At 46.1% G+C, this 25751-nt stretch overlaps 1 protein-coding gene across 5 annotated transcripts in view; it reads left to right on the top strand.

The window, feature by feature from the left end:
- The window catches only part of LOC118376312 (F-box/WD repeat-containing protein 7), a 97977-nt gene that overhangs the window by 54478 nt on the left and 17748 nt on the right, over window positions 1–25751 (top strand). For 2 of the 5 annotated variants that reach the window (XM_052464696.1, XM_052464697.1), the window contains exons 2-7: window positions 10848–10930; window positions 13254–13395; window positions 17503–17637; window positions 21007–21130; window positions 21380–21519; window positions 22706–22819. In XM_052464696.1, the coding sequence (XP_052320656.1) occupies window positions 10848–10930; window positions 13254–13395; window positions 17503–17637; window positions 21007–21130; window positions 21380–21519; window positions 22706–22819 (738 nt within the window). Of the gene's footprint in view, window positions 1–4866; window positions 5238–10847; window positions 10931–13253; window positions 13396–17502; window positions 17638–21006; window positions 21131–21379; window positions 21520–22705; window positions 22820–25751 lie in introns of those variants that run through there. The other 3 variants (XM_052464699.1, XM_052464700.1, XM_052464698.1) reach the window with 3 other exon arrangements.

Consider the following 25751-nt stretch of genomic DNA (forward strand, 5'->3'; position numbering starts at 1 on the left):
TGGCTATCTGTTGCCTTTGAAAAGCTCAATGTCTAAGTCCATCTAATCCACCTATAGAGGGTTAAGTCCCTTCACTTTTCACTTTCTACCCTTTATTTAATGAAACCTCATGAAGAATGATGAATTCTGTGAATCAGTTCTGCAGTTCCTTTTTCTTTTTAAATACTGCAGTATCACGTACATTAAAAAAAAGTCAATTTTTCCTGAAAACTCATAAGCTCATTTCTATTCTGTTGGCTGAAACACTGCCATAGAAATCCATACATCCACATGATGTAGCCTACGGTTTGAGAAGGAAGCTCCATACGAGAGAGAGAGAGAGAGAGAGAGGAGAGACATAAAGGGAATCGAGAATTTGCATTTGCCCTCCAGACATACCACTGCGCTGTTACAAGATAGTAATTTTACTACATTCTCCATTCTAGTTCCCAATATATATTCCAACACCGAGAACCATTCATCATAGCCTTCTCGCTCTCGCTCCTCTCTCTGTCTCTATATATCGCTCTCTATATAGATAGATGGATAGATCTATATCTAGATATATCTATAGAGCGGGAGATCTGTCAGTCTCTCTCACAGAGGTCTATCACTTAAAGACGAGAAGACAAAACACAGACCAGGCTGAGATATGAGTGTACTTCGGAGGACACCTGTTTTGTGGAAGCCCAATGTCTGGAGGGTTTTTAAGAGGTTTTGTGGGGTAAGAGCCTAGCGCCGCTGGATGTTAATGCTTTACCGAGCGGCAGAAGGGGAGCAACAGAGGTCACAGGCTCTTCAAAGGCTGGGGCGCCACCGCTCTCACGTTCCACGCATTCCAACGTACTGTGTTAAAGTTGGGCAGCGAGGGGGTTGTTCTCAAGAGGATCCAACACACACACACACACACACCATCTCGGTGTGTTGCTGTGGCAACAAAAACAAATGAGGAAAGATTTCCAGTGCAGGGAGAGCTCCAGACTATCTTAGTTATACTGCACCAGATACACCAGATTACATGGGGAGCAGGTCTCTCTCAAAGGCCTCAATTGTCCCCTTTAAAAGTAGTTTGTGTCATACATGTGTTGTCTTTGGCATCATTAAACTTAAGACTTATAGTTTTTATCAAATATTCTCTGTAATTAGTCAATTGTTGGTTACCTGCACGAACCCAGTCTTCACTATGAGTCATCCATACATCAATTGTCTTAGTAAATAAATGATTTAAGTAATTCACAGAAATGCATAAACAAACAAAGAAAGTAAATATGGTTACAAGAAATGATAGGAGAATGTGCCCTAGTGGGCTAAACCGGCATGGCGGCTTGTTGGACAAAAGGGGGAGTGGGGGTCACCTGAGAAGTCACTACAGTTGATAATTCTAACAATTGAAATACTAATCCTTTGCCCATGAACGCTCACTCATTCGGTAACAATTGCAATCAATATATATATTTACGCCCAGTGTGTCGTCGGGATCTTGGTTGAAAAGTTTGTTTCTGTTTGAGAGGCTCCCTAAAAAAACATGCCACTTCAATACATCTACGACTGGATTTTTTTATTTAACTAGGCAAGTCGGTTAAGAATAAATTGTTATTTACAATGACGTCCTACCCCGGCCAAACCCTAACTCACTCTATGGGACTCCCAATCACAGCCGGTTGTGATACAGCCTGGAATCAAACCAGAGTCTGTAGAGATGCCTCTAGCACTGAGATGCAGTGCCTTAGACCGCTGCGCCACTCGGGAGCCCCCCTGGAAGTGACTTTTCTTGGCAGTTTAAGAGTATTTTTGCTAACCCTAATCAAATCATAATCCAGCTTTATTTATATAGCACATTTCAGACATGAATGCAACGCAACACGCTTCACAGGAAAAAATATTGATAAAGAACAATGAAAATAAAAACAAACTACACAATAAACATCACAGGATAAAAACAAAAGTATAACAAAAAAACCTTTTCTAACCTTAACCTAATTCTCTTAACCTGCTGCGTAAGTTCTCCTAACGTGCTATGAAAAAGTAACTTCCGGTCATAGCTGAATCGATGTGGTGTGTTTTTAGCGAATCTCCAAGGTGTTGATGAGAGGGAAACTGACACTAGGGCTTCAAAGCACAAAGCTGGATTTCTAGAATGTGACCGTATGTTTGCTTCACCGGTAGTGTGCTGACAGATGTCTAAAGAGATGTTCTAATAAGATAATAAAACAACGCACCTCCCATGTTGCCAATGACACTCTCAATAGGAAATATGGGCACTGCAACAGCCAATGACACTCTCAATAGGAAATATGGGCACTGCAACAGCCAATGACACTCTCAATAGGAAATATGGGCACTGCAACAGCCAATGACACTCTCAATAGGAAATATGGGCACTGCAACAGCCAATGACACTCTCAATAGGAAATATGGGCACTGCAACAGCCAATGACACTCTCAATAGGAAATATGGGCACTGCAACAGCCAATGACACTCTCAATAGGAAATATGGGCACTGCAACAGCCAATGACACTCTCAATAGGAAATATGGGCACTGCAACAGCCAATGACACTCTCAATAGGAAATATGGGCACTGCAACAGCCAATGACACTCTCAATAGGAAATATGGGCACTGCAACAGCCAATGACACTCTCAATAGGAAATATGGGCACTGCAACAGCCAATGACACTCTCAATAGGAAATACGGGCACTGCAACAGCCAATGATACTCTCAATAGGAAATATGGGCACTGCAACAGCCAATGACACTCTCAATAGGAAATATGGGCACTGCAACAGCCAATGACACTCTCAATAGGAAATATGGGCACTGCAACAGCCAATGACACTCTCAATAGGAAATATGGGCACTGCAACAGCCAATGACACTCTCAATAGGAAATATGGGCACTGCAACAGCCAATGACACTCTCAATAGGAAATATGGGCACTGCAACAGCCAATGACAATCTCAATAGGAAATATGGGCACTGCAACAGCCAATGACACTCTCAATAGGAAATATGGGCACTGCAACAGCCAATGACACTCTCAATAGGAAATATGGGCACTGCAACAGCCAATGACACTCTCAATAGGAAATATGGGCACTACAACAGCCAATGACACTCTCAATAGGAAATATGGGCACTGCAACAGCCAATGACAATCTCAATAGGAAATATGGGCACTGCAACAGCCAATGACACTCTCAATAGGAAATATGGGCACTGCAACAGCCAATGACACTCAATAGGAAATATGGGCACTGCAACAGCCAATGACACTCTCAATAGGAAATATGGGCACTGCAACAGCCAATGACACTCTCAATAGGAAATATGGGCACTGCAACAGCCAATGACAATCTCAATAGGAAATATGGGCACTGCAACAGCCAATGACACTCTCAATAGGAAATATGGGCACTGCAACAGCCAATGACACTCTCAATAGGAAATATGGGCACTGCAACAGCCAATGACACTCTCAATAGGAAATATGGGCACTGCAACAGCCAATGACACTCTCAATAGGAAATATGGGCACTGCAACAGCCTTTTTATGAATCGGCCCCTATGGAGGCTAGTTGCAGGCTAGTTGCTTTTACCTTGCAGGTGTTTGCAGACCTAATGCAAGATCCCCAGACTAGTTTCCCATTTGTCCAAATTGATCAACGTAAGGGAAAGGGCTTTTCATGTGTATTTATTTTCAACACAAGACCTTATTTGAATAACAATAGCCGAGCTAGCTACCTGCCAGTGCAGGATTTGTTTACCAGATAGCTGGATAGCCCTGTGAAAAGCTTCCCTCTTACCCTGGAGGTGACAAATACGATTACGTCTTTTCTTTTAACAATGTTTATTCACCTCAACCATTATTGTTGATTAGTTTGTTCAGCTGTGACTTTTTGTTTTGGACCCAAACCAGTAGTTTAGAGTTGTTTTATTTCCCCTCGACAGCAGTATAATTTGCATGTGATAGCCCTTTCCCAGTTGTGAAACCATCATCTATGTTCTAGTTTTGATAACTAAGGCCCATCATTGTTTTTGCCCATATTGAAAAGGAATTAGCGTTCATTTCGTGTGTAAATCAGGTGCTGCACCTGAAGTGCATATTGTGTACCGCTGCCGACTAGAGAATAATGGATTTCTCTTTATCCCCGGGCTAAATGAAGTGTGGAATATAATATATGAATGTTATGCATTTATTATGCATGGGCTGAAATATTAAATACATTTTTTTGTTTATTCAATATCATATTCTCCCTCTAATATTTATATTAGTTTCTCACTTTTCGGGATGTAATTTGTCTGACTGCCCTAAGCAGAGCACTGATTATACAGAATATCCTATTCAAAGCAAGTTGTGATAAATACCTCCTGCCCAGTGATGGGGAAAGAACATTAGCGGTGCCACTGCTGCCATACCATGGGGTGTGTGTGGACTGCAACAAATGAGGGGGTTGACTCGGTGGTATGATCGGAAAGTGACTTTTTCATAGCAGGTTAGGAGAATTTACTACACAGCAGGTTGGAATAATTAACATGGCAGGTTAGGGGAATTTGGTTAAGGTTAGTGAAAAACCTCTCTCAACCTGCTAGGAAAAGACACGTCCGGTCGTAGCTGTACTCCATCTAGTCACATCCGTGGTTCCTTCCCTTTTCCTTCCTGGCTGCTGTGTATTCGCACCAATAATTGATGCTCTGCGCATACTGTTTATTGTTGGACTGCACCATTCGCCTCCTCACCGCCGGGGAAAATGTAATCCGAGCTCTACGCAGAAACTAGCGTTGTGAAGGCTCTGAAGAGGGCATGGCCCTCCCCTTTCTCCCCTCGCCACTCCTCCTCTTTCGCCCGAGTTGCAACTTCCCCTTTTTTATCATCTCTCTCCTTGCTCATTATCCTCGCTCGTGCAGTCCTGTGGGGCAATCGGTAGTGAGAGCCTACTAGGTCCATAGTTCTGTATTTGAATCGTTACTGAGAAAAATCAATCAGTGTGGCACGGACGGAGCTAATTCCATACCGAGAAATCTACTACACCTACCGTCAAGCACGCACGCCCGTTCGGTGACGTGCTCGAGCATGTCCACATCAGAGATTGTCACGGATCTACCCGCGAGCACCCTGCCCTGCTCCCCTTTGCGCTGCGATTCTACCACTCTGTCATATTGGGGATTCAACGATTCGCAGTGAAGGAATAGGAACCCACAGCCGGATTACCAAACATGGGTTTCTACGGCACTTTAAAGATGATTTTCTATAAAGTGAGTAGGCTTTCTACGTCTGTATGCATCTTCATGCCGCACAATCTTTCTGTCATATCGGTGCATGATTGACATATTGACCAAGCGCCTGGGAAATAATCTTCTGCTCGTTGCGAATTGAATGTCCGAAAATGACGCGCCGCTGTGTATACATCAGCAGATTGTATGGGCAGGTACTGCAGAGAATGAACGGGAACAGCAGGGAAATGATGCGGGGCTCATATCATAGCCGATTTGATTAATATTTTAGAATGACAGAGATTCATACTGAGCACATCGGTTCTCGTTTTCATTGTTATGACATTCAGGGTACAGGGATGTCGGCAACAGAATAAATAAATATTGCTTATGAAATACATTGGGCTTTATGCATAGGCCTATTGCATAATAATTACACGTGAGGTTTGCTGTCGTAGCTTCACATTTTCCCACTGTAATATTTGAGCAATGAGCATTCATTCCTTTACCATGGATTACGCCCGTTGTTGAAAACGCGGTGACCCAGCCTATCTGCCCATCAATTAACTGCACTTGCGTGTCACACTGACCGTGTGAGCAGTGTGTTCCTTTGCATCACGGCATATTAACCAATAGGCTACAATGCTACATTATTTAGCCACAGCGTGGTTTAACATCAAAACGAATGATTAGACTAGATACTTTGTTTTTTGATGTCTTTATGGAGGATGCAAAACCAGACATTCAGAATATGGGACTTTTCCTCCCATTTTTGCATAGAATATAACCTCCATTTCCAGGTTATAGTGAGCAATGTTTTTTTTAATCAATACTTTTAGGTTAGGTTGTAGCTATTCTGTTTCCTATTCCAAATATTTCCCTTGGTCTGCCTGTGTTATGCATGAGGCTATTACATATGCAGTTGTGGGCATCTTGTGTTGCCAAGTGTCTCACTGCATAGTTACCTGTAGGCTATCTGATTTGTGTCTGTTGAATTGCCTGTTGAAGAAGAGACTATATTCCTTACACTGTAGACTTGCTTGAGACTTCAAGAACAAATTATGGGTCACTGTGTCAGACTGCTGTGTATAAGGCAAAACAACCTTTGACAGATTTTTATCCATCATAGATTGTCATCCAGAAATGCACGCTTTATTGTGGTGGAGTTTTTCATAGACTTTGGTGATGAGGCTGAAAGACTGCAAGTCGTTTGCTGCAACCAACATCACAGCGTCTCTTAAAAGCGATTACGGTTTCAAGTGCGGATAACATTGACGAATGCGGTTGCTGATCCGCTTAATATCTTGGCTGTGTGGAAAGCGAGCCCTTATGAGAGGCAATCAACCGGTATGAACTGAGCACACCGGAAACTCTGAATAACGTCTGTTACCGGGCAGCGGAACATCCCACACCTCCTGTGTCAGTGTCCACCATCGGTTACCGTTAAACAGTTTCGGCACGTCCTCCCGAAACTAGGAAAGGGAACGTGCAGCTGTTGATGATTTATAGTGGATCATATTATGTAAACAAATTGGGTAATCACTTCAAATTCATTTGCACAAAATCCAAGGAGAAAAGTGCCGGCTAGTCAAATTGACTGTGCTGCTGGGTTTGGATGCATTTCAGGTTTTTAATTAGTGGGATTAAAATGTGGACTGTTTGTTCAGCCAGGCAAGGCGTTTCCCACCTCCTATTCAGATAGGATTTAAAATATGATAATGAGCCTTTCTGTTTATTATTTCCATTTCAAGAGGTATCAAGTAGGAGGCTGTAATTTCATACCTAAATTATATTTTTGCTGTCATTCGCTGTGTGCTCCTGTTGTAGCAAATTCTTCTCAGTGAGTAGCCGACTCTTCCTCTCATTTCATATTCTCTCACATTCAATCGACTATTCTACAGTCGTATAATTTCATGCCTAGATGCTCTTTCTCTGCCATCCACTCAGCTGCTGTTATAGGGAGCGTGTTCTACTCTGTAGGGAACGTAGTGCTCAGTGTTGTCTTGTAAGAATCTTCTGTTTTAACCCTCCACATGCACAGAGGGGGAGACTGGCTGTTTTTTCAAAGCCTCATAGAACATTTCTCTGAAAGCAATAGGTCCCTTTGCTATCTGTTCCGTGCAAATGGATGTTACGGGTGCCCCATCTCTTTCTAGTTATGTCCCAATTCTATTTGTTTCTCCAATGGAGATCTTGAAATGATTTCATGGCTGCTAGACATGGTAATTGAATAACTGTGGCGTGCATGGAGAACGTTATTCCAATTAGTTATATTTTCATAAGGTTTACATTTCAATGAGTAATAACACATTACAGTTGGTTTATCTGTCTTTTCGGACCGACTGGGAGCTAATCTTTATTTTGTCTATTTTAAACTGGTTACCAACGTATTTAGAGCAGTAAAGAATAAATGTTTTGTCATAACCGTGGTATATGGTCTGATATACCACTGCTGTCAGCCAATCGGCATTCATTCACCACCCAGTTTATAATAAGAGAATGATTTCCTCAGATCTTATGACGTACTCTTTCATTCTCTCTCACGCTCTCTCGCTGCTTTTCAAAATGTCCTTATCTCTCTATCCAGCTCTCCTCCTCCTCCTTCTCACAGTTAGGGAGGTCAGAGGTGTGAGACACAGAGTGACTGATTAGTAGCTGTCTACAAACAACATTCTCCGTCTCGTCTTGGGTTACCTTTTCCCACGGCTGAATTACAAGAGACTGGTTGTTGCACTCTAATGTGTTTTCAACGCCTGCACTTGGGAGATTCCCTCGTCAGCCACTACCCCTGTACCCCGTGCGCACACACACACACACACACACACACACACACACACACACACACACACACACACACACACACACACACCCCTACTCTCCCTAGTACTTGAACTGCCATTGCAGTGAGGTTATTCCTTGGGGAACAAGGGATTGGGGTTGAGAATGAATCCCCTATCAAACAGAGAATATCTTATAAAAACCCAACTGCTTCCTCGAGTGAGAAAACATTTTAACTAGATGGAAAACACATTGATGATAAATCTTCTGTTCTTCACCAACATTTGGAATGTTATTCTAGAATTGTTTTAATTGACATTTCTCTTCCAGAATCCCTTTTCATTGCCTTCTCTGCAGTGCATCCCATCAAAATCTCTTCTCACTGATTCTGATTCATTTCTCTTCTCTTTTGTCTCCTCGTAGTCTTCCATCTCAGGGAGATGGCTTTCATTTATTTGAACAGTTCTTGATCTGACCCAACTGTCTCGTCAATGCGCTGTTAACCATCCCACTACGGGGCCCCTAATCAAAACCCAGCCAGCTCTTCACAAGAAAGAGAAACCAGAACCACTTCCCTCAGCTCAGTTAGACCACCAGACACACACACACACACACTCAGCACCAAGTGATCTGGTGGAAATTCAACTATAATCAATAGTCATTGATATCAGTATCGTTGTTTGGTCCTCCAATCAACTAGGCTTCATCCCCAGCTAATAAGTTAAAAAGTAGGCCTCCCTCCATACAGACCTCATTGCAGTTCTATAGCCACATTGCAGGCTAGGCTATATTATCTATTTTTCTGTGGCTCCAGAATCGGCAACAAATGAAATATTTAGCATTCTTAACTTGTCCTTGGCGTAGTTTCTGTCCATCTCCGTGCATCTAGCTAGTGTTCCATGCATGTGTGAGTCCCGACGGTCAGAGTGCAGTGATATGAATAGTTCATAGGTATTCTTGGTGTGCTGTTATAGTGCAGTGTGGTCTTTGTGGTGGAAATTGCATGTATTTGGGTGAACGTCCCATATAAAATAGGCTAAATGTCTGTTTATGTCACGATGTACCAGTCACAGACACTACCAAAGTGGAGTAAAGCGAACACAACACGAAAGAGGCTTTGTCTTTTGAAACCCCCCAGTGCTCCTTCCTAACCGGGTATTCAATTCACCAAGTGCATACAAATCCATTTGAGACTCACTGTACAAGTACGTCCCCAAAAATAGTTTTATTCAAATGTAATTTTGGGCTCGGTGTGTGATGGATGCTGAGGCCTTTCTGTTTTCTCCTGTATTAGATGTTCATTATCCAGGCTCTGACTATGCACCCACTGAGGCAGGAGAGGTTGTGTGTATGGTTTCCCTTGAACCACCCATGTATAAATCGAGCTATTCTAATCAAGGTATTCTTTCTAGCGAAGGGTGCAGTCATTGCCCATCCTGTAGCATATAGCTGCTCCCAAATGATTGTTTCAGTGAGTGTGTGTGTTTGTGTCCCCTGCTTTTTTTGGGGGGAATCTCTCACGCCTGTCAGAGGCTCTCAGTATGGAATGTAACCTATTGGAGTGAAGCTCATCAGTGTAAAAAGAAAAGAACTACCACACCTCAGCCCTGCCTTTCATTTGGCTTTGGCTCATGGGGAGCCTAATAAAAATAAATCATAAAATGTCTTTCAGTTAGAGCCAACCTCTACCACACCTCACCCTGTTCTTTCTCTCAGCTGGAGCCAACCTCTACCACACCTCACCCTGTTCTTTCTCTCAGTTGGAGCCAACCTCTACCACACCTCACCCTGTTCTTTCTCTCAGCTGGAGCCAACCTCTACCACACCTCACCCTGTTCTTTCTCTCAGCTGGAGCCAACCTCTACCACACCTCACCCTGTTCTTTCTCTCAGCTGGAGCCAACCTCTACCACACCTCACCCTGTTCTTTCTCTCAGCTGGAGCCAACCTCTACCACACCTCACCCTGTTCTTTCTCTCAGCTGGAGCCAACCTCTACCACACCTCACCCTGTTCTTTCTCTCAGCTGGAGCCAACCTCTACCACACCTCACCCTGTTCTTTCTCTCAGCTGGAGCCAACCTCTACCACACCTCACCCTGTTCTTTCTCTCAGCTGGAGCCAACCTCTACCACACCTCACCCTGTTCTTTCTCTCAGCTGGAGCCAACCTCTACCACACCTCACCCTGTTCTTTCTCTCAGCTGGAGCCAGCGCCATCGTCTGCATTGAGAATGACTGGGACTTCAAAATTCTTTGTCTTTTTATCTATAGCCTGAATAAGTAGGGACCCTTCGGCTTCTTGTTCATAATTTACGTTTGTTCACGTGGAAATGGTTGGTCCCCGTGGCGAGGCAAGAGAACTCTATCTGCATTTAGTTTTATTCTTGTGAGGATCTGTGCCGTGTGCACAAAAAGAACTACAGTTGTGTTCAAATCCTTTTCTGAAGGAGACAGTCAGTTCTTTCCTGCTGTGAGCCTCAAAAGCATTCAAGTCAGCATTTGTTTGCAATACCAGTTATTCAACAACAAAATCGTTCTTTCCCTGTTCTGAAAGTGAGGCGCTGCTTCGTTCTCCTCAGGAGTACAGCCTGTAGATGTTAATGGCAGAGATGACTCATATCTTCTGTCTTTGAGGAGAAGTAATCTGGAGAGTGAGGCAGCAATTATCATTTACACTCGAGCCAGGTCTCATCTTTCACCAAATGTTAGGTTGCTGCAGGGAGGTTTTTAGTTTTGGGCCCTGTCATTATTTTCTTATAGAGGGGTGCAAGAACGGAGGAACGTGCACACGCACACAAGGGTGTACCTCTGTGGTGTCTGTCTCGCTCTACTGCCTCCTAACATCTCTTCTCCTTTCACCTCCCTTGTTTTGCAGATGAAGAGAAAGTTGGACCATGGCCCAGAGGTCCGATCTTTCCCTTCAGGAAAAAAGCCCTGCAAAGGCTCCGAGTATCCAAGGTAAAGAACCTCCCCCCGTTCCCATCTCCCCTACCCTGTTATCCAGTATCCAAGAAGAAGAACCAACCCCCCCGTTCCCATCTCCCCTACCCTGTTATCCAGTATCCAAGAAGAAGAACCAACCCCCCCGTTCCCATCTCCCCTACCCTGTTATCCAGTATCCAAGAAGAAGAACCAACCCCCCTCCCATCTCCCATCTACCCTGTTATCCAGTATCCAAGATGAAGAACCAACCCCCCCCATTCCCATCTCCCCTACCCTGTTATCCAGTATCCAAGATGAAGAACCAACCAACCCCCCATTCCCATCTCCCTACCCTGTTATCCAGTATCCAAGATGAAGAACCAACCCCCCGTTCCCATCTCCCCTACCCTGTTATCCAGTATCCAAGATGAAGAACCAACCCCCCCCGTTCCCATCTCCCCTACCCTGTTATCCAGTATCCAAGATGAAGAACCAACCCCCCTCCCATTCCCATCTCCCCTACCCTGTTATCCAGTATCCAAGGTAAAGAACCAACCCCCTCCCATTCCCATCTCCCCTACCCTGTTATCCAGTATCCAAGATGAAGAACCAACCCCCCCATTCCCATCTCCCCTACCCTGTTATCCAGTATCCAAGATGAAGAACCAACCCCCCCCCCATTCCCATCTCCCCAACCCTGTTATCCAGTATCCAAGATGAAGAACCAACCCCCCCCATTCCCATCTCCCCTACCCTGTTATCCAGTATCCAAGATGAAGAACCAACCCCCTCCCATTCCCATCTCCCCTACCCTGCTATCCAGTATCCAAGATGAAGAACCAACCCCCCCCGTTCCCATCTCCCCCACCCTGTTATCCAGTATCCAAGATGAAGAACCAACCCCCTGTTCCTACCAGTTAACCAATAGATTTAGCCTTCCTACCCAGTAGACCCAGCAATGCAAATGGTAAAGAAACCCTGACCCAGTTCTGTTGTATCACAGACAGGATCCAGCAGGCAGCCCCCGTTGTCCCTGTAAGTCAGAATATTATGTAGTTATTCACACTAAGACATAATCCTCATAAGAAGTGCTCACCGCAGCGTGTTCTTTGCCCATTAAAGTGTACTTCATGCCTTCCTGAGGACCCTGACGAAGCACTGCTGCCTCACTCACTGGCAGCACTGTGCTGCTTCTGCAGCCTTGTAATTGCCACACGTTGGTCTAGCTCTCAATCTCATTAAAAATAAACCCATTATGAAACAGACCTCTCTCTCTTACCCCGTACTTCTGTCGCTAAGCAGAATGGTGTGAGGAACTGCTGAATGGTTGGTATGGCGTTTGGCTAGTACCGAATGAGCGCACGCCTCGTGGCTTCCCTTTGGGGGGGTTGACATTGAACTTAATTCTTTGGAACTATGTGCACTTTGAAGTCTCAGGGCGAGAGGCGCACATTGATAGAAATCCCCCTAAAATTCACATTCCAGAATTGATCTGCACCTCAATAGCAGTTCTCTTTCCCCTAAATCAAGTCGATTTTTAAAATATTTTTAGTTGAATAAAAACAAGTTAGTAACCCAAACCAAATTGAATCAAGCTCGTGTGCAGATGCATTTAGTTGATTAATGATGATGGAAACATGGGAATAAACAGCTGTTTTCAGTTCCAGAGAAACACTCTGGAAGAGATCAGGCCCGTATTTATTCATGCACGGCGTACTGAAACATTTAGCAACGGAACATTTTATTGAACGTTTCTTAATTGACGTTCAGGTAGTACCTTCCCGTTTCGTGCCTAGTGAATGTGAACTTGGTTTCAGTTCAATTCCAATTCCAAGAAGCTGTTGCATTGAGAAGAGAGCAGGGTGTATTCACTATGAAGCAAACTAAATCAAACGGGTAGGAACCTACCTGAATGTGCCCAATAGATCACTCTGTTTTCATTGCAAAATGGTTTGCTACGGTGTGCACTAATGAATACACCCCAGCTATAGAAACCCAGTTAAGTCTCCTCTTGGCAGAGACCCAGGGTTGTTTCTCTCATTAGTATCTGTTGTTTGCTTCTCCATCCACCCAACTTGTGTACTCCTCACTGCTGTTGTAATTAGTGAGCGGAGTGGAAGATATCTGCAGAAGCTGCTACTGCTGCAGCACCTGCACTTTGCCCGCATTTGAAACTATTCATAATGACCTCCGTGTTCCTCGCTATCAATATAACCCTTATCCTTCTCCTCAGAAGAACAGGAGAAATAGTTTTTCTTCAGTGTAGTCTGGTTATCTTTTTCTTGTGGGGGGGAAAAGGCAAAAAAAATCCTGCGTTCTTACTTGCTCCCTCCCCATCTCTCCATATTTCTCCCCACAGTGCTACAGGGCTGGTCCCCTACCCAGCCACCCCCACCACGTTTGGGCACATCAGGACAGCTAACGGTCAGGGGCAGCAGAGGCGACGTATCACCTCCATCCCTTCTCCCACAGGTCTCCAGGAATGGCTCCGGACATTTCAGGTGAGTTAGTTCCCCCTTCGCTCCTCCAATGTCTTCCTGTCACGTCCATCCTCCCTTTCCTAGTGGTCATTTCAGGTGAGTTAGTTCCCCCTTCGCTCCTCCAATGTCTTCCTGTCACGTCCATCCTCCCTTTCCTAGTGGTCATTTCAGGTGATTAGTTCCCCCTTCGCTCCTCCAATGTCTTCCTGTCACGTCCATCCTCCCTTTCCTAGTGGTCATTTCAGGTGATTAGTTCCCCCTTCGCTCCTCCAATGTCTTCCTGTCACGTCCATCCTCCCTTTCCTAGTGGTCATTTCAGGTGAGTTAGTTCCCCCTTCGCTCCTCCAATGTCTTCCTGTCACGTCCATCCTCCCCTTCCTAGTGGTCATTTCAGGTGAGTTAGTTCCCCCTTCGCTCCTCCAATGTCTTCCTGTCACGTCCATCCTCCCCTTCCTAGTGGTCATTTCAGCTGAGTTAGTTCCCCCTTCGCTCCTCCAATGTCTTCCTGTCACGTCCATCCTCCCCTTCCTAGTGGTCATTTCAGGTGAGTTAGTTCCCCCTTCGCTCCTCCAATGTCTTCCTGTCACGTCCATCCTCCCCTTCCTAGTGGTCATTTCAGGTGATTAGTTCCCCCATCGCTCCTCCAATGTCTTCCTGTCACGTCCATCCTCCCCTTCCTAGTGGTCATTTCAGGTGAGTTAGTTCCCCCTTCGCTCCTCCAATGTCTTCCTGTCACGTCCATCCTCCCTTTCCTAGTGGTCATTTCAGGTGAGTTAGTTCCCCCTTCGCTCCTCCAATGTCTTCCTGTCACGTCCATCCTCCCCTTCCTAGTGGTCATTTCAGGTGAGTTAGTTCCCCCTTCGCTCCTCCAATGTCTTCCTGTCACGTCCATCCTCCCCTTCCTAGTGGTCATTTCAGGTGAGTTAGTTCCTGCCCCCTAGCTCAGGCACGGCCGTAATGTTCCTTCTCTGCTTTTTGTTAGGGCAGTAAAAGCCTTGTTGTGTTGAGGCAACTCCATAATGATGACTAGTGGTCAGACATCGGCGATTTGTTTCCAGCATTTTGTTAATATCAAATTCATCGTCAGTAAGCATCCCTTTCATCCGAAATGGGAACAATACTGAGTTTATTTGACTTGGCAACCAACTCGCTGTAATGCTGCTGCATAAAGCAGGAAAGAAATTAGAGCTTTAGTGCCGTCTTCAAAGCATTCTCTGAAGGTAATGGCTGCATAACCTCAACAAAATGTCAAGAAATCTTTTATTCGAAAAATGGCAATTTGCTAATAACATTCCTGTCGGCAACATCTTTCTGCTAATATTGCGGTGATTAACTTTCTTCACATCTCTGTTTGGTGAATAAACCAGTTTACTGCTATTGTGAAATGTAATCCCATCCTGTAGAGATTTACAGCCACAGAAGCCAGACTGCAGCATAGAGATGTCAGGCCAAGTTCATTTAACAATTAGATGCCTGTAAGTCTTACTTCAGGATGTAGATTCCGCAGCTGTTTAGAACAATGTTGCGTTCAAGGTCGGGCTTTTCCGCTCTGTTTACTTCTGCAACAACTACCTGTAAGATCAGTACCTGTCTCTCCGGGACATGGCACGGTATCAAACAATTCAGTCAGACATCCGTTGTCAAATATTGTAACATTGCATTTAGCGCTTCATCATTCCCAAAAACCACTAATCCTGTGAAATAGCTTGTCCGTGTGAGAACTCGCCCTGTGTGTGTGTGGGTTTTTTTTTTGACAGAGCGGGAGAGAGAGAGACTATTGACGTAGTTCACCTGCTATGGCCCCATTTTTGCCTTTCATCTGACAGCCCGTATTAGACGCAGCTAAACCCACAACGTGCATTCAGTACATTCTCTTTCCTGTCCTTGCATGCTCAGCCCCTTTTGTGCTTCCTGTGGAGTGAGAGAGAAATTAAATGAATCCTCTTTACGAGGTTTGAAGATGAGTATAGCCAGAAAATAATGCTATCCAAATGTCATAACATTGGAAAGAAACATGGTGTTATGTCGTCTGGTTGAAAACCAGGGTTGACTGACCCATGCTTTGTAATCAGTGCCTTAATTCGGTGCGTTACCCGCCAAGCATAAGCAAGCTTTGTAGCTAGCGGTGTTTCTACCCAGAAAGCTAATTCCCAGAGGCATAACCAATGGGTGTTAAGTCGCCTGCCAGCCAGCGCTGAGTAACCATTCAGTAATCCAACCCTTTGCCCGGGTTCGAGAAGTACTGCTTTGAACCCAACTCCCTGATTACCTTCCTAACTACCAACACAGCCAGCTCCTCCGGTGGCGTCAGTCTAACTGCCAAATTACAGATGCTTTACATGCCCAATGCTTTCCATCCTCCATCCTTCTCTCTTATAATCACTGTGTTACATTTGAGCGCTCTCCCAAAGGAAAACAACGTTGGCCCCAGCACCTAGACACTTGGTCTAGTTACAACTACAGCCCTTGCTAGCTAAGCTCAACAGTTTGGCTTTGAGCTTCAGGCTGTGAGCGGTGGTGAATATTCAGCCAGGAGAAATCCCAGACGGAGCATAGCTAGGTAATAACAGTGCTGATGAAGGCCAGGCTCTTGATGTGGAAATGGCCTCTTAAGGTGCCTGTTGCCAGTGTAGTTAGCGGCGAGGTGCCTTGGGCTAACTGGCTTCTGTTGAGGGAATGTGTTATTCACTTGCGTACACATGACCAAAAGTATGTGGACACCTGCTCGTCGAACATTTCATTCCAAAATCATGAGCATTAATATGGAGTTGCTCCCTCCTTTGCTGCTATAACAGCCTCCACCCTTCTGGGAAGGCTTTCCACTAGATGTCGGAACATTGCTGCGGGGACTTGTTTCGATTTAGCCACAACAGCATTCGTGAGGTTGTTGGGCGATTAGGCCTGGCTCGCAGTCAGCGTTCTAATTCATCCCGAAGGTGTTCGATGGGGTTGAGGTCAGTGCTCTGTGCAGGCCAGTCAAATTCTTCCACATCGATCTCGACTAACCATTTCTCTGTCATGCTGAAACAGGAAAGGTCCTTCCCCAAACTGCCACAAAGTTGGAAGCACAGAATCGTTCCGGATGTCATTGTATGCTGTAGTGTTAAGATTTCCCTTCACTGGAACTAAGGGATTCCTAGCCTGAATCCATGAAAAACAGTCCCAGACCATTATTCCTCCTCCACCAAACTTTACAGTTGGCACTATGCATTGGGGCAGGTGGTGCTCTCCTGGCATCTTCCAAACCCAGATTTGTCTGTCGGACTGCCAGATAGTGAAGTGTGATTCATCACCAGTGAACGCATTTCCACTGCTCCTATGGCAGCAAGCTTTATACCACTCCAGACGATTCTTGGCATTGCGCATGGTGATCTTAGGCTTGTGTGCAGCTGCTTGGCCATGGAAACCCATTTCATGAAGCTCCCGACAAACAGTTCTTGTGCTGACGTTGCTTCCAGAGGCAGTTTGGAACTCTGTAGAAAGTGTTGCAACTAAGAACATACTATTTTTACACACTACGTGCTTCAGCACTCAGCGGTCCCGTTCTGTGCGCTTGTGTGGCCTACCACTTTGCAGCTGAGCCGTTGTTGCTCCTAGATGTTTCCAATTCACAATAACAGAACTTACAGTTGACCGAGGCAGCTCCAGCAGGGCAGAAATTTTACTAACTGTCCTATGACAATGTGCCACGTTAAGTCACAGCTCTTCAGTCAGGCCATTCTACTGCCAGTGTTTATCTATGGAGATTGCATGGCTGTGTTCTCGATTTTATACACCTGTCAGCAGCGGGTGTGGCTGAAATAGCCAAATCCACTAATTTGAAGGGGTGTCCATATACTTTTATATATATAGTGTATGCTTTGGCAAATATACACACTTCTACACCTATGCAAATTGGCTTCAAACACTTTTACATTCCACCACACTTCTAGCAAGCACCCTTGTATGCCAATTCAACGCAACACACACTAAAAACAACTTATTTTACAATCAAGGACCATCAACACATAAAGTCCTTTCCATGTACTTCTCTCCTGACCGGTCCTGTGTATTCCACAGCTGGAGTAGTGTACCATCGACACATCCCATCTAACCCTGCTCTCCCTCGTCCTCCTGTGTGTTTTTCAGAGCTGGAGTGGCCCAGAGAAGCTCATGGCGCTGGATGAGTTGATCGACAGCTGTGAGCCCACGCATGTCAAACACATGATGCAGGTCATTGAGCCGCAGTTCCAACGCGACTTCATCTCCCTGCTGCCCAAAGAGGTGACAACCCCTTTATAGTTCTTTCTAACCCCTCCTCCTCCCTCTCTCTTTCTAACCCCTTCTTCCTCAGGTCATTGAGCCTCAGTTCCAACGCTATTTCATCTCCCTGCTGCCCTCTCTCGTTCTAACCCATTCTTCCCCTCTCTCTCTCTCGTTCAAACCCCTTCTCTCTCTCTCTCGTTCAAACCCCTTCTCTCTCTCTCTCTCTCGTTCAAACCCCTTCTTTCTCTCTCTCTCTCTCGTTCAAACCCCTTCTTTCTCTCTCTCTCTCTCGTTCAAACCCCTTCTTTCTCTCTCTCGTTCAAACCCCTTCTTTCTCTCTCTCGTTCAAACCCCTTCTTTCTCTCTCTCGTTCAAACCCCTTCTTTTTCTCTCTCTCGTTCAAACCCCTTCTTTCTCTCTCTCTCTCTCTCTCTCTCTCTCTCTCTCTCTCGTTCAAACCCCTTCTTTCTCTCTCTCTCTCTCGTTCAAACCCCTTCTTTCTCTCTCTCTCTCTAACCCCTTCTTTCTTTCTTTCTTTCTTTCTTTCTTTCTTTCTTTCTTTCTTTCTTTCTTTCTCTCTTTCTTTCTTTCTCTCTCTCTCTCTCTCTCTCTCTCTCTCTCGTTCTTACCCCTTCTTTCTCTCTCTCTCTTTCTAACCCCTTCTTCTCTCTCTCTCTCTCTCTCTCTCTCTCTCTCTCTCTCTCTCTCTCTCCCTCTCTTTCTAACCCCTTCTTCCTCTCTCTCTCTCTCTCTCTTTTCTAACCCCTTCTTCCTCTCTCTCTTTCTTTCTAACCCTTCTTCCTCTCTCTCTTTCTTTTCTAACCCCTTCTTCCTCTCTCTCTCTCTCTTTCTTTCTAACCCCTTCTTCCTCTCTCTCTCTCTCTCTCTCTCTAACCCCTTCTTCCTCTCTCTCTCTCTCTCTCTCTTTCTAACCCCTTCTTCCTCTCTCTCTCTCTCTCTCTCTCTCTTCTCTCTCTCTCTCTCTCTCTCTCTCTTCCCTTTCTAACCCCTTCTTCCTCTCTCTCTCTCTCTTCTAACCCCTTCTTTCTCTTTCTCTCTCTCTCTCTCTCTCTCTTTCTCTTTCTCTTTCTAACACCTCTCTACCCACTTGCTTTTCTACCTCCTAAAGAAGTGAGAACCACCTAACTCCCCTCTCCCATCCATCCCTGTTGCCCAAAGAGGTGAAAACTGAAAGCTCCCTGAGCTGTCTTCTTATCTCCACTTAACTCATTGGAAAAAGCCTTTATGGCACCTTTCGGTGGGTGTGTCACCCTTCGCTCAAACTGGGGACTAATAACACCGGGCCAATGTGTCTCCGTTCAGGACTCTATGGTCTCAGGGGATCTATCTTAAACAGCCTCCTGTCACTCCTCAGAGAGGTCCTTATCAGAGTGACTGTCTCAGTCTGGCACCTGCCTCCTGTCTGTCAGGTGTGAGGGAAGTCTGGACGGGGAGGGGAAGAGGGGAGAGAAAGGCAGGGTGTGGAATCGTCTGTAATGGTGGAGGGAGTGAGTGAAGGGAGATGTGTGGGAAGGGAGATGTGTGGGAAGTAGTCTGGAATGTTCCATAATGGTCTAAATAGCCTCCCCTCAGCTTGCTCCAGTGGCCAAGCCCCTTCAGACTGCTTGTTTAGCAGAGGTTGGAGCATGAGGCAACCTGTCCTGCTCCCTCTCACTGCTACCTTGTTTAGCAGAGGTTGGAGCCTCAGGCAGCCTGTCCTGCTCCCTCTCACTGCTACCTTGTTTAGCAGAGGTTGGAGCCTCAGGCAGCCTGTCCTGCTCCCTCTCACTGCTACCTTGTTTAGCAGAGGTTGGAGCCTCAGGCAGCCTGTCCTGCTCCCTCTTACTGCTACCTTGTTTAGCAGAGGTTGGAGCCTCAGGCAGCCTGTCCTGCTCCCTCTTACTGCTACCTTGTTTAGCAGAGGTTGGAGCCTCAGGCAGCCTGTCCTGCTCCCTCTCACTGCTACCTTGTTTAGCAGAGGTTGGAGCCTCAGGCAGTCTGTCCTGCTCCCTCTCACTGTTACCTTGTTTAGCAGAGGTTGGAGCCTCAGGCAGCCTGTCCTGCTCCCTCTCACTGCTACCTTGTTTAGCAGAGGTTGGAGCCTCAGGCAGCCTGTCCTGCTCCCTCTCACTGCTACCTTGTTTAGCAGAGGTTGGAGCCTCAGGCAGCCTGTCCTGCTCCCTCTCACTGCTACCTTGTTTAGCAGAGGTTGGAGCCTCAGGCAGCCTGTCCTGCTCCCTCTCACTGCTACCTTGTTTAGCAGAGGTTGGAGCCTCAGGCAGCCTGTCCTGCTCCTCTCACTGCTACCTTGTTTAGCAGAGGTTGGAGCCTCAGGCAACCTGTCCTGCTCCCTCTCACTGCTACCTTGTTTAGCAGAGGTTGGAGCCTCAGGCAGCCTGTCCTGCTCCCTCTCACTGCTACCTTGTTTAGCAGAGGTTGGAGCCTCACGCATGTCCTGCTCCCTCTCACTGCTACCTTGTTTAGCAGAGGTTGGAGCCTCAGGCAGCCTGTCCTGCTCCCTCTCACTGCTACCTTGTTTAGCAGAGGTTGGAGCCTCAGGCAGCCTGTCCTGCTCCCTCTTACTGCTACCTTGTTTAGCAGAGGTTGGAGCCTCAGGCAGCCTGTCCTGCTCCCTCTTACTGCTACCTTGTTTAGCAGAGGTTGGAGCCTCAGGCAGCCTGTCCTGCTCCCTTGTTTCTTCCCATTTAGCTGTTTCTGCTTTGCTTCCCATTTGTTCTCCTCTCTTTTTCTCTCTTTCTCTCTCGTTTCTCCCTCTCTCTCTTTTCTCTCTTTTCCCCTTCTCTTTTCTCTCCTCTTTTCTCTTCTCCTTCTCTCTCTTTTCTCCTCTTTTCTCTCCTCTTTTCTCCTCCTTTCTCTCCTATTTTCTCCTTCTCTCTTTTCGCTCTCTCCCTTTTCTCCTTCTCTCTTTTCTCTCTCCTCTTTTCTCTGTCTCGTTTCTCTTTTTTCTCTGTCTCTCAGGCTGGAGTGTGATAGGGTGTGGTAGGCACTAGGCAGAGTAAAGAAGTGGCAACAGAACAAGCCCTGGGGGCAGTTCAGTGGTATCCATATATGGATGAGACTGAGACACGTAGTAAGACGAAGACACCCTGTAGTACCCTGTTATGTAACCAACTCAATACACAATCAGGGGTTCTGCTGTGCTGCATCGATGAAACACTTTCAAACGCTCTCAATTGCTCTGGATCGTCAATAATGGCTTGGGGATGAGGTATGTTTGAGTTGTAGAGCACGGGTATTTTAGGAGGTGTGGGGTTGGTCAACTAGACCCAGAACACCCACTCAACCACGGCAACGCCCTTACGCTGTAAAATAACCTTCTCTCCTCCTTTCTCTCTCCTTCCCTCCATCCTTCCTCTCCTCCGTCAGTTGGCCCTGTACGTGCTGTCGTTCCTTGAGCCCAAGGACCTGTTGCAGGCCGCTCAGACCTGTCGTTACTGGAGGATCCTGGCTGAGGACAACCTCCTCTGGAGGGAGAAGTGCCGGGAGGAGGGTCAGTCTAGACGCACTTAGCCAATAGGAATCACTGAACCGGTATACGGGCATGACAGGCACAAGCACTGGCCTGAACTGAACAGGCTGAAGTAGTTTCAGACCATGATTGACACCAGCATTGACCAATATGATCAATCTTGAACAATGGTCAGGCTAGATTGACAATGGCCTGATCAAACGGTAGATATTCTGCGTCCTGACGCAGTCTCGGACTGACACTGCTCCTCTCCTCTCATCTCTCCACAAGCAGGCATTGATGAGCCTCTAGCCTTCAAGAAGAGGAAAGTCACCAAGCCGGGCTTCACCCACAGCCCCTGGAAGTGTGCGTACATCAGGCAGCATAGGATAGACACCAACTGGAGGAGAGGAGACCTCCGATCACCCAAGGTAGACATTTTCTCTTTGCTTCATATTCTCCTAATTTTATAGAATTAAGCAATAAGGCACCTCGGGGGTTTGTGGTATACGGCCAATTTACCACGGCTAAGGGCTGTTCTTATGCACAACGCAACGCGGAGTGCCTGGATACAGCCCTTAGCTGTAGTATATTGGCCATATACCACAAACCCTCAAGGTGCCTTATTGCTATTGTAAACTGATTACCAATGTAAATATGCATGTTTTGTCATACCTGTGGTATTGCAGTCTGATATATCACAGCTGCCGGCCAATCAACATTTAGGGCTGAAATCACCCAGTTTATAATATAGATAATTTTATTTGCGTTCATCATTAGCCCACAGTATTTAACTGTGCTTCCGTTCTCAACTTTGGAGTTGGTGGTTTTGTATAAAACTTCTAAAGCCTTTCTTCGTTCCTTATTAGACGGGTTCATTATATCTTAACACTCCCTTGAGACTCGTATGGATTTTATATCAAGCGGCTTTGAATTAGATCAGGCGTCCAAGTCGATAAGGCCCTTATGCTGGGTTTTATTAGAAGCCCTAGGTGGGTCAGTTCTCTAACTCTCCTAAAGAAGATTTTGGTAATGACAGTTCTTATGGATATTTTTGTTTTATGGTAGTTCTTCTCTAGAGCTCGACATGACCTCAATTCTACTTCTACATCAACCTGCTGTTTCTTGAGTGTTTCGGCCTCTCCTGTTTTCAGAGTTTAAATTGAGCTTGACTAGCAAGAGAGAGTGATCTTCTTAATATGCCTCGTATGGCTAATTTCAAAAGCCCTCGGGTTCTATTGTGACGAGAAGAAATGGCTGACGTAACCGTGGTTACGGCGCTTGCTCTTCACACTCCGTCTGAAACGCGCTCTGTCATTCGCCGAGTCGGCAGTTCTGAGTTTAAACACACAAGTCTTTTTTGAACGGGGGTCTCTGTACACCTGCAAAGCGCCGTCGTGACATTTACCCCAAGTCTTTGATGTCTGGAGAAATACAGCCTTGTCATTGTTCCTGTTGGGTTCTTGACATTTTATCTTATTCTCCCTCACTCCGTCCTTTCCTTCTCCGCCGTATCCATCTCTCTTCCCGTTCTCTCCTCTCCATCCCTCCCTCCCTGTCATCCATCTCTCTCTCCTTCCCTCCCTCTTCTCCTCTCCATCCCTCCGTCCACTCTAGGTGCTTAAGGGTCATGATGACCATGTCATCACCTGCCTCCAGTTCTGTGGTAACCGCATCGTCAGCGGCTCTGACGACAACTCGCTCAAGGTCTGGTCGGCTGTCACAGGAAAGGTAGGACTGTCACTCATCCCTCACTCTCCAACCCCCACATTGAAACTAGTCCAAACCTTTTTGACCACAGAATGTAGAAAATCGCCGTGGTCTCAGTTGTAGACTGGTATGGTGCTGGTATGTAGACTGGTATGGTACTGATATGTAGATTAGTATGGTGCTGGTATGTAGACTGGTATGGTACTGATATGTAGATTAGTATGGTGCTGGTATGTAGACTGGTATGGTACTGATATGTAGATTAGTATGGTGCTGGTATGTAGACTGGTATGGTACTGATATGTAGATTAGTATGGTGCTGGTATGTAGACTGGTATGGTACTGATATGTAGATTAGTATGGTGCTGGTATGTAGACTGGTATGGTACTGATATGTAGATTAGTATGGTGCTGGTATGTAGACTGGTATGGTACTGATATGTAGATTAGTATGGTGCTGGTATGTAGACTGGGATGGTTTGGTTCTGGAGATTATGAATAGGAGTTTAAAAAGTGATGGTGTCTCTAAGTCTCATGGGTTGTTCCATCCCACTGCATCTCAGTGTTATGTGGAATACAATACACATTGTAATGAGTTCCTGTTCTGAAGGAACACATTACAGCTGGTGTATTTCTCATTACCGTCTCATTGATCTGTAATGAAGCATGTTAGCAGGAAGTCAATCCACATGCTATGGCAGCTCTTTAAATGTCTTAGTGTGTCTTCACTCAATACCTCAGATTCATGATCAAGGGTTTGTATTGATTTTTGCATTTAAGGTTTACTCAAATGCAAAGGCTACAGTATACTGCATACTGGTGATTTTACACAAATGATACCGCTTGATGCTCCAGAATCTCCCTGAGACCCTGACCAGATTGCAATTGATTAGTGACATCATTCAACATTGGCACGTAACACCACCTGTCCTGCAATACTGCAGCATATTGTCTGGAATCAATTTTGTTCTCTCTTCCTCCTCCTGCATGTAGTTTTTGTCCCAAATGTCACCCTATTCTCTATGTCGTGCACTACTTTTGACCAGACACCTATGGGCCCTGGTCAAAAGTAGTGCACTACATAGGGGACAGGGTACCATTGGAGATTGAGCCTTAGCCATTGTGCGGACCTTGTGTTGCTGGTTTATAGGGTCTACTAAAATGGTGGCGTTGGTGTGGGCCTCGCTGAGAGAGGGAGAGCAAGAGGTAGGGGGGCTCAGGGAGTATTGTAAATCACCTCTTCCCTGGTCTTCACCGACTCCATTTTCACTGGAGCTCTTAATGACATTTCTCCTTTAGGACAACGCTCTCTGGCTTTTTAAAGTGCAAGGAGAACATATAAGGTTCTTAAACAAAAAGTTTCAGACGTTCTATCCTTGCATGGACAATTACAAATACACTCTGAATGTGTCAGTGGTGCCCAGGTGCATGAAACACTGAAAGTGTCATGCCTTATAGCAGAAAAGCTTCCTCCCTTTTGATTGCATTGGGCACTCAGCCAAGCAGTGATTATACAGTCTGTCGGTCTCTCTCAGCATTGTGCTGATGTGAACAGATCAGTACCAAGGGCATCTGATCGTGAAGCCATGCGGATTGTCTCTCTTCCCACCACCACCATTAGGGTAATGTCCATCCGGATGACTTGTAACTCTCTGGTTAATGCTGCAGTGACTTGCTCACACCATGCTGTGAAGACAGAGGTCAGAACAGGGGTGTGCGTGATTAGTCATCGTAACCCAGCAGGCTGGCCCGAGGCCATTCTTTTCCCACGTCCCACGATGCGCCTGGGCTGGATCCACAAACACCGCCCCCACCCCTCCCTCCCTGCCGTGTGGTTGGTTGCCTTTTATGCCCCAACCAGCTGTTCCTGTGCCAGATTTGTTCATTTCATTATGACAGTCGAGGTCAGAGCTGTAGAAAGGTGAGCTGATCCTAAATCAGTTTGAAAGAATCTAGAGACCATCTTCGCTTGGGCCAGGTGAGTTAGTTTGCTCTCGTTTGTTGAAGTCAGGACTGAAGTAATTTGAGCTGATCCTAGATCAGTCGTTAAAACCATTGGTGGGTAGATTTCCATTGCAAGAAGAGGAAAAAACAGATTTCCTTTATTTGCGCTTCCTCGTGCTCTTTTGCCATCTCGCAATCTCTCTCTCTTTTGCTCTCTCGCTCTCTCTTTTGCTCTCTCGCTCTCTCTTTTGCTCTCTCGCGCTTGCTCTCTTTTGCTCTCTCGCGCTTGCTCTCTTTTGCTCTCTCGCGCTTGCTCTCTTTTGCTCTCTCGCGCTTGCTCTCTTTTGCTCTCTCGCGCTTGCTCTCTTTTGCTCTCTCGCGCTTGCTCTCTTTTGCTCTCTCGCGCTTGCTCTCTTGCTCTCTCGCGCTTGCTCTCTTGCTCTCTCGCGCTCGCTCTCTTTTGCTCTCTCGCTTTGCTCTCTTTTTCGCGCTTGCTCTCTCTCTCTTTGCCCGCTCTCTTTTGCTTGCTCTCTTTTGCTTTCGCTCTCTCTCGCGCTTGCTCTCTTTTGTTCTCTTTTTGCTCTCTCTCTCGCTCTCTTTTGCTCTCGCTCGCGCTCTCTCTTTTGCTCTCGCTCGCGCTCTCTCTTTTGCTTTCGCTCGCGCTCTCTCTTTTGCTCTCGCTCGCGCTCTCTCTTTTGCTTTCGCTCGCGCTCTCTCTTTTGCTCTCGCTCGCGCTCTCTCTATTTTGCTCTCGCTCGCGCTCTCTCTCTTTTGCTCTCGCTCGCGCTCTCTCTCTTTTGCTCTCTCTTTTGCTCTCTCTCTTTTGCTCTTTTGCTCTCTCGCGCTCGCTCTCTTTTGCTCTCTGCAGTGCCCTTATATTCACCATCAATCATCTCTAGCCGTGACAAGCCAGGCTTGTTTTGACCTGACCCCTGGATGACCCCTGCCAGGGAATAATCCAGTGCTGCCACTGCATTCTTCTTCCTGATCCTGCTTCTGTTTCCACAGT

Source organism: Oncorhynchus keta, chromosome 16 (assembly GCF_023373465.1).
Source record: "Oncorhynchus keta strain PuntledgeMale-10-30-2019 chromosome 16, Oket_V2, whole genome shotgun sequence".
Classification (NCBI taxonomy): domain Eukaryota; kingdom Metazoa; phylum Chordata; class Actinopteri; order Salmoniformes; family Salmonidae; genus Oncorhynchus; species Oncorhynchus keta.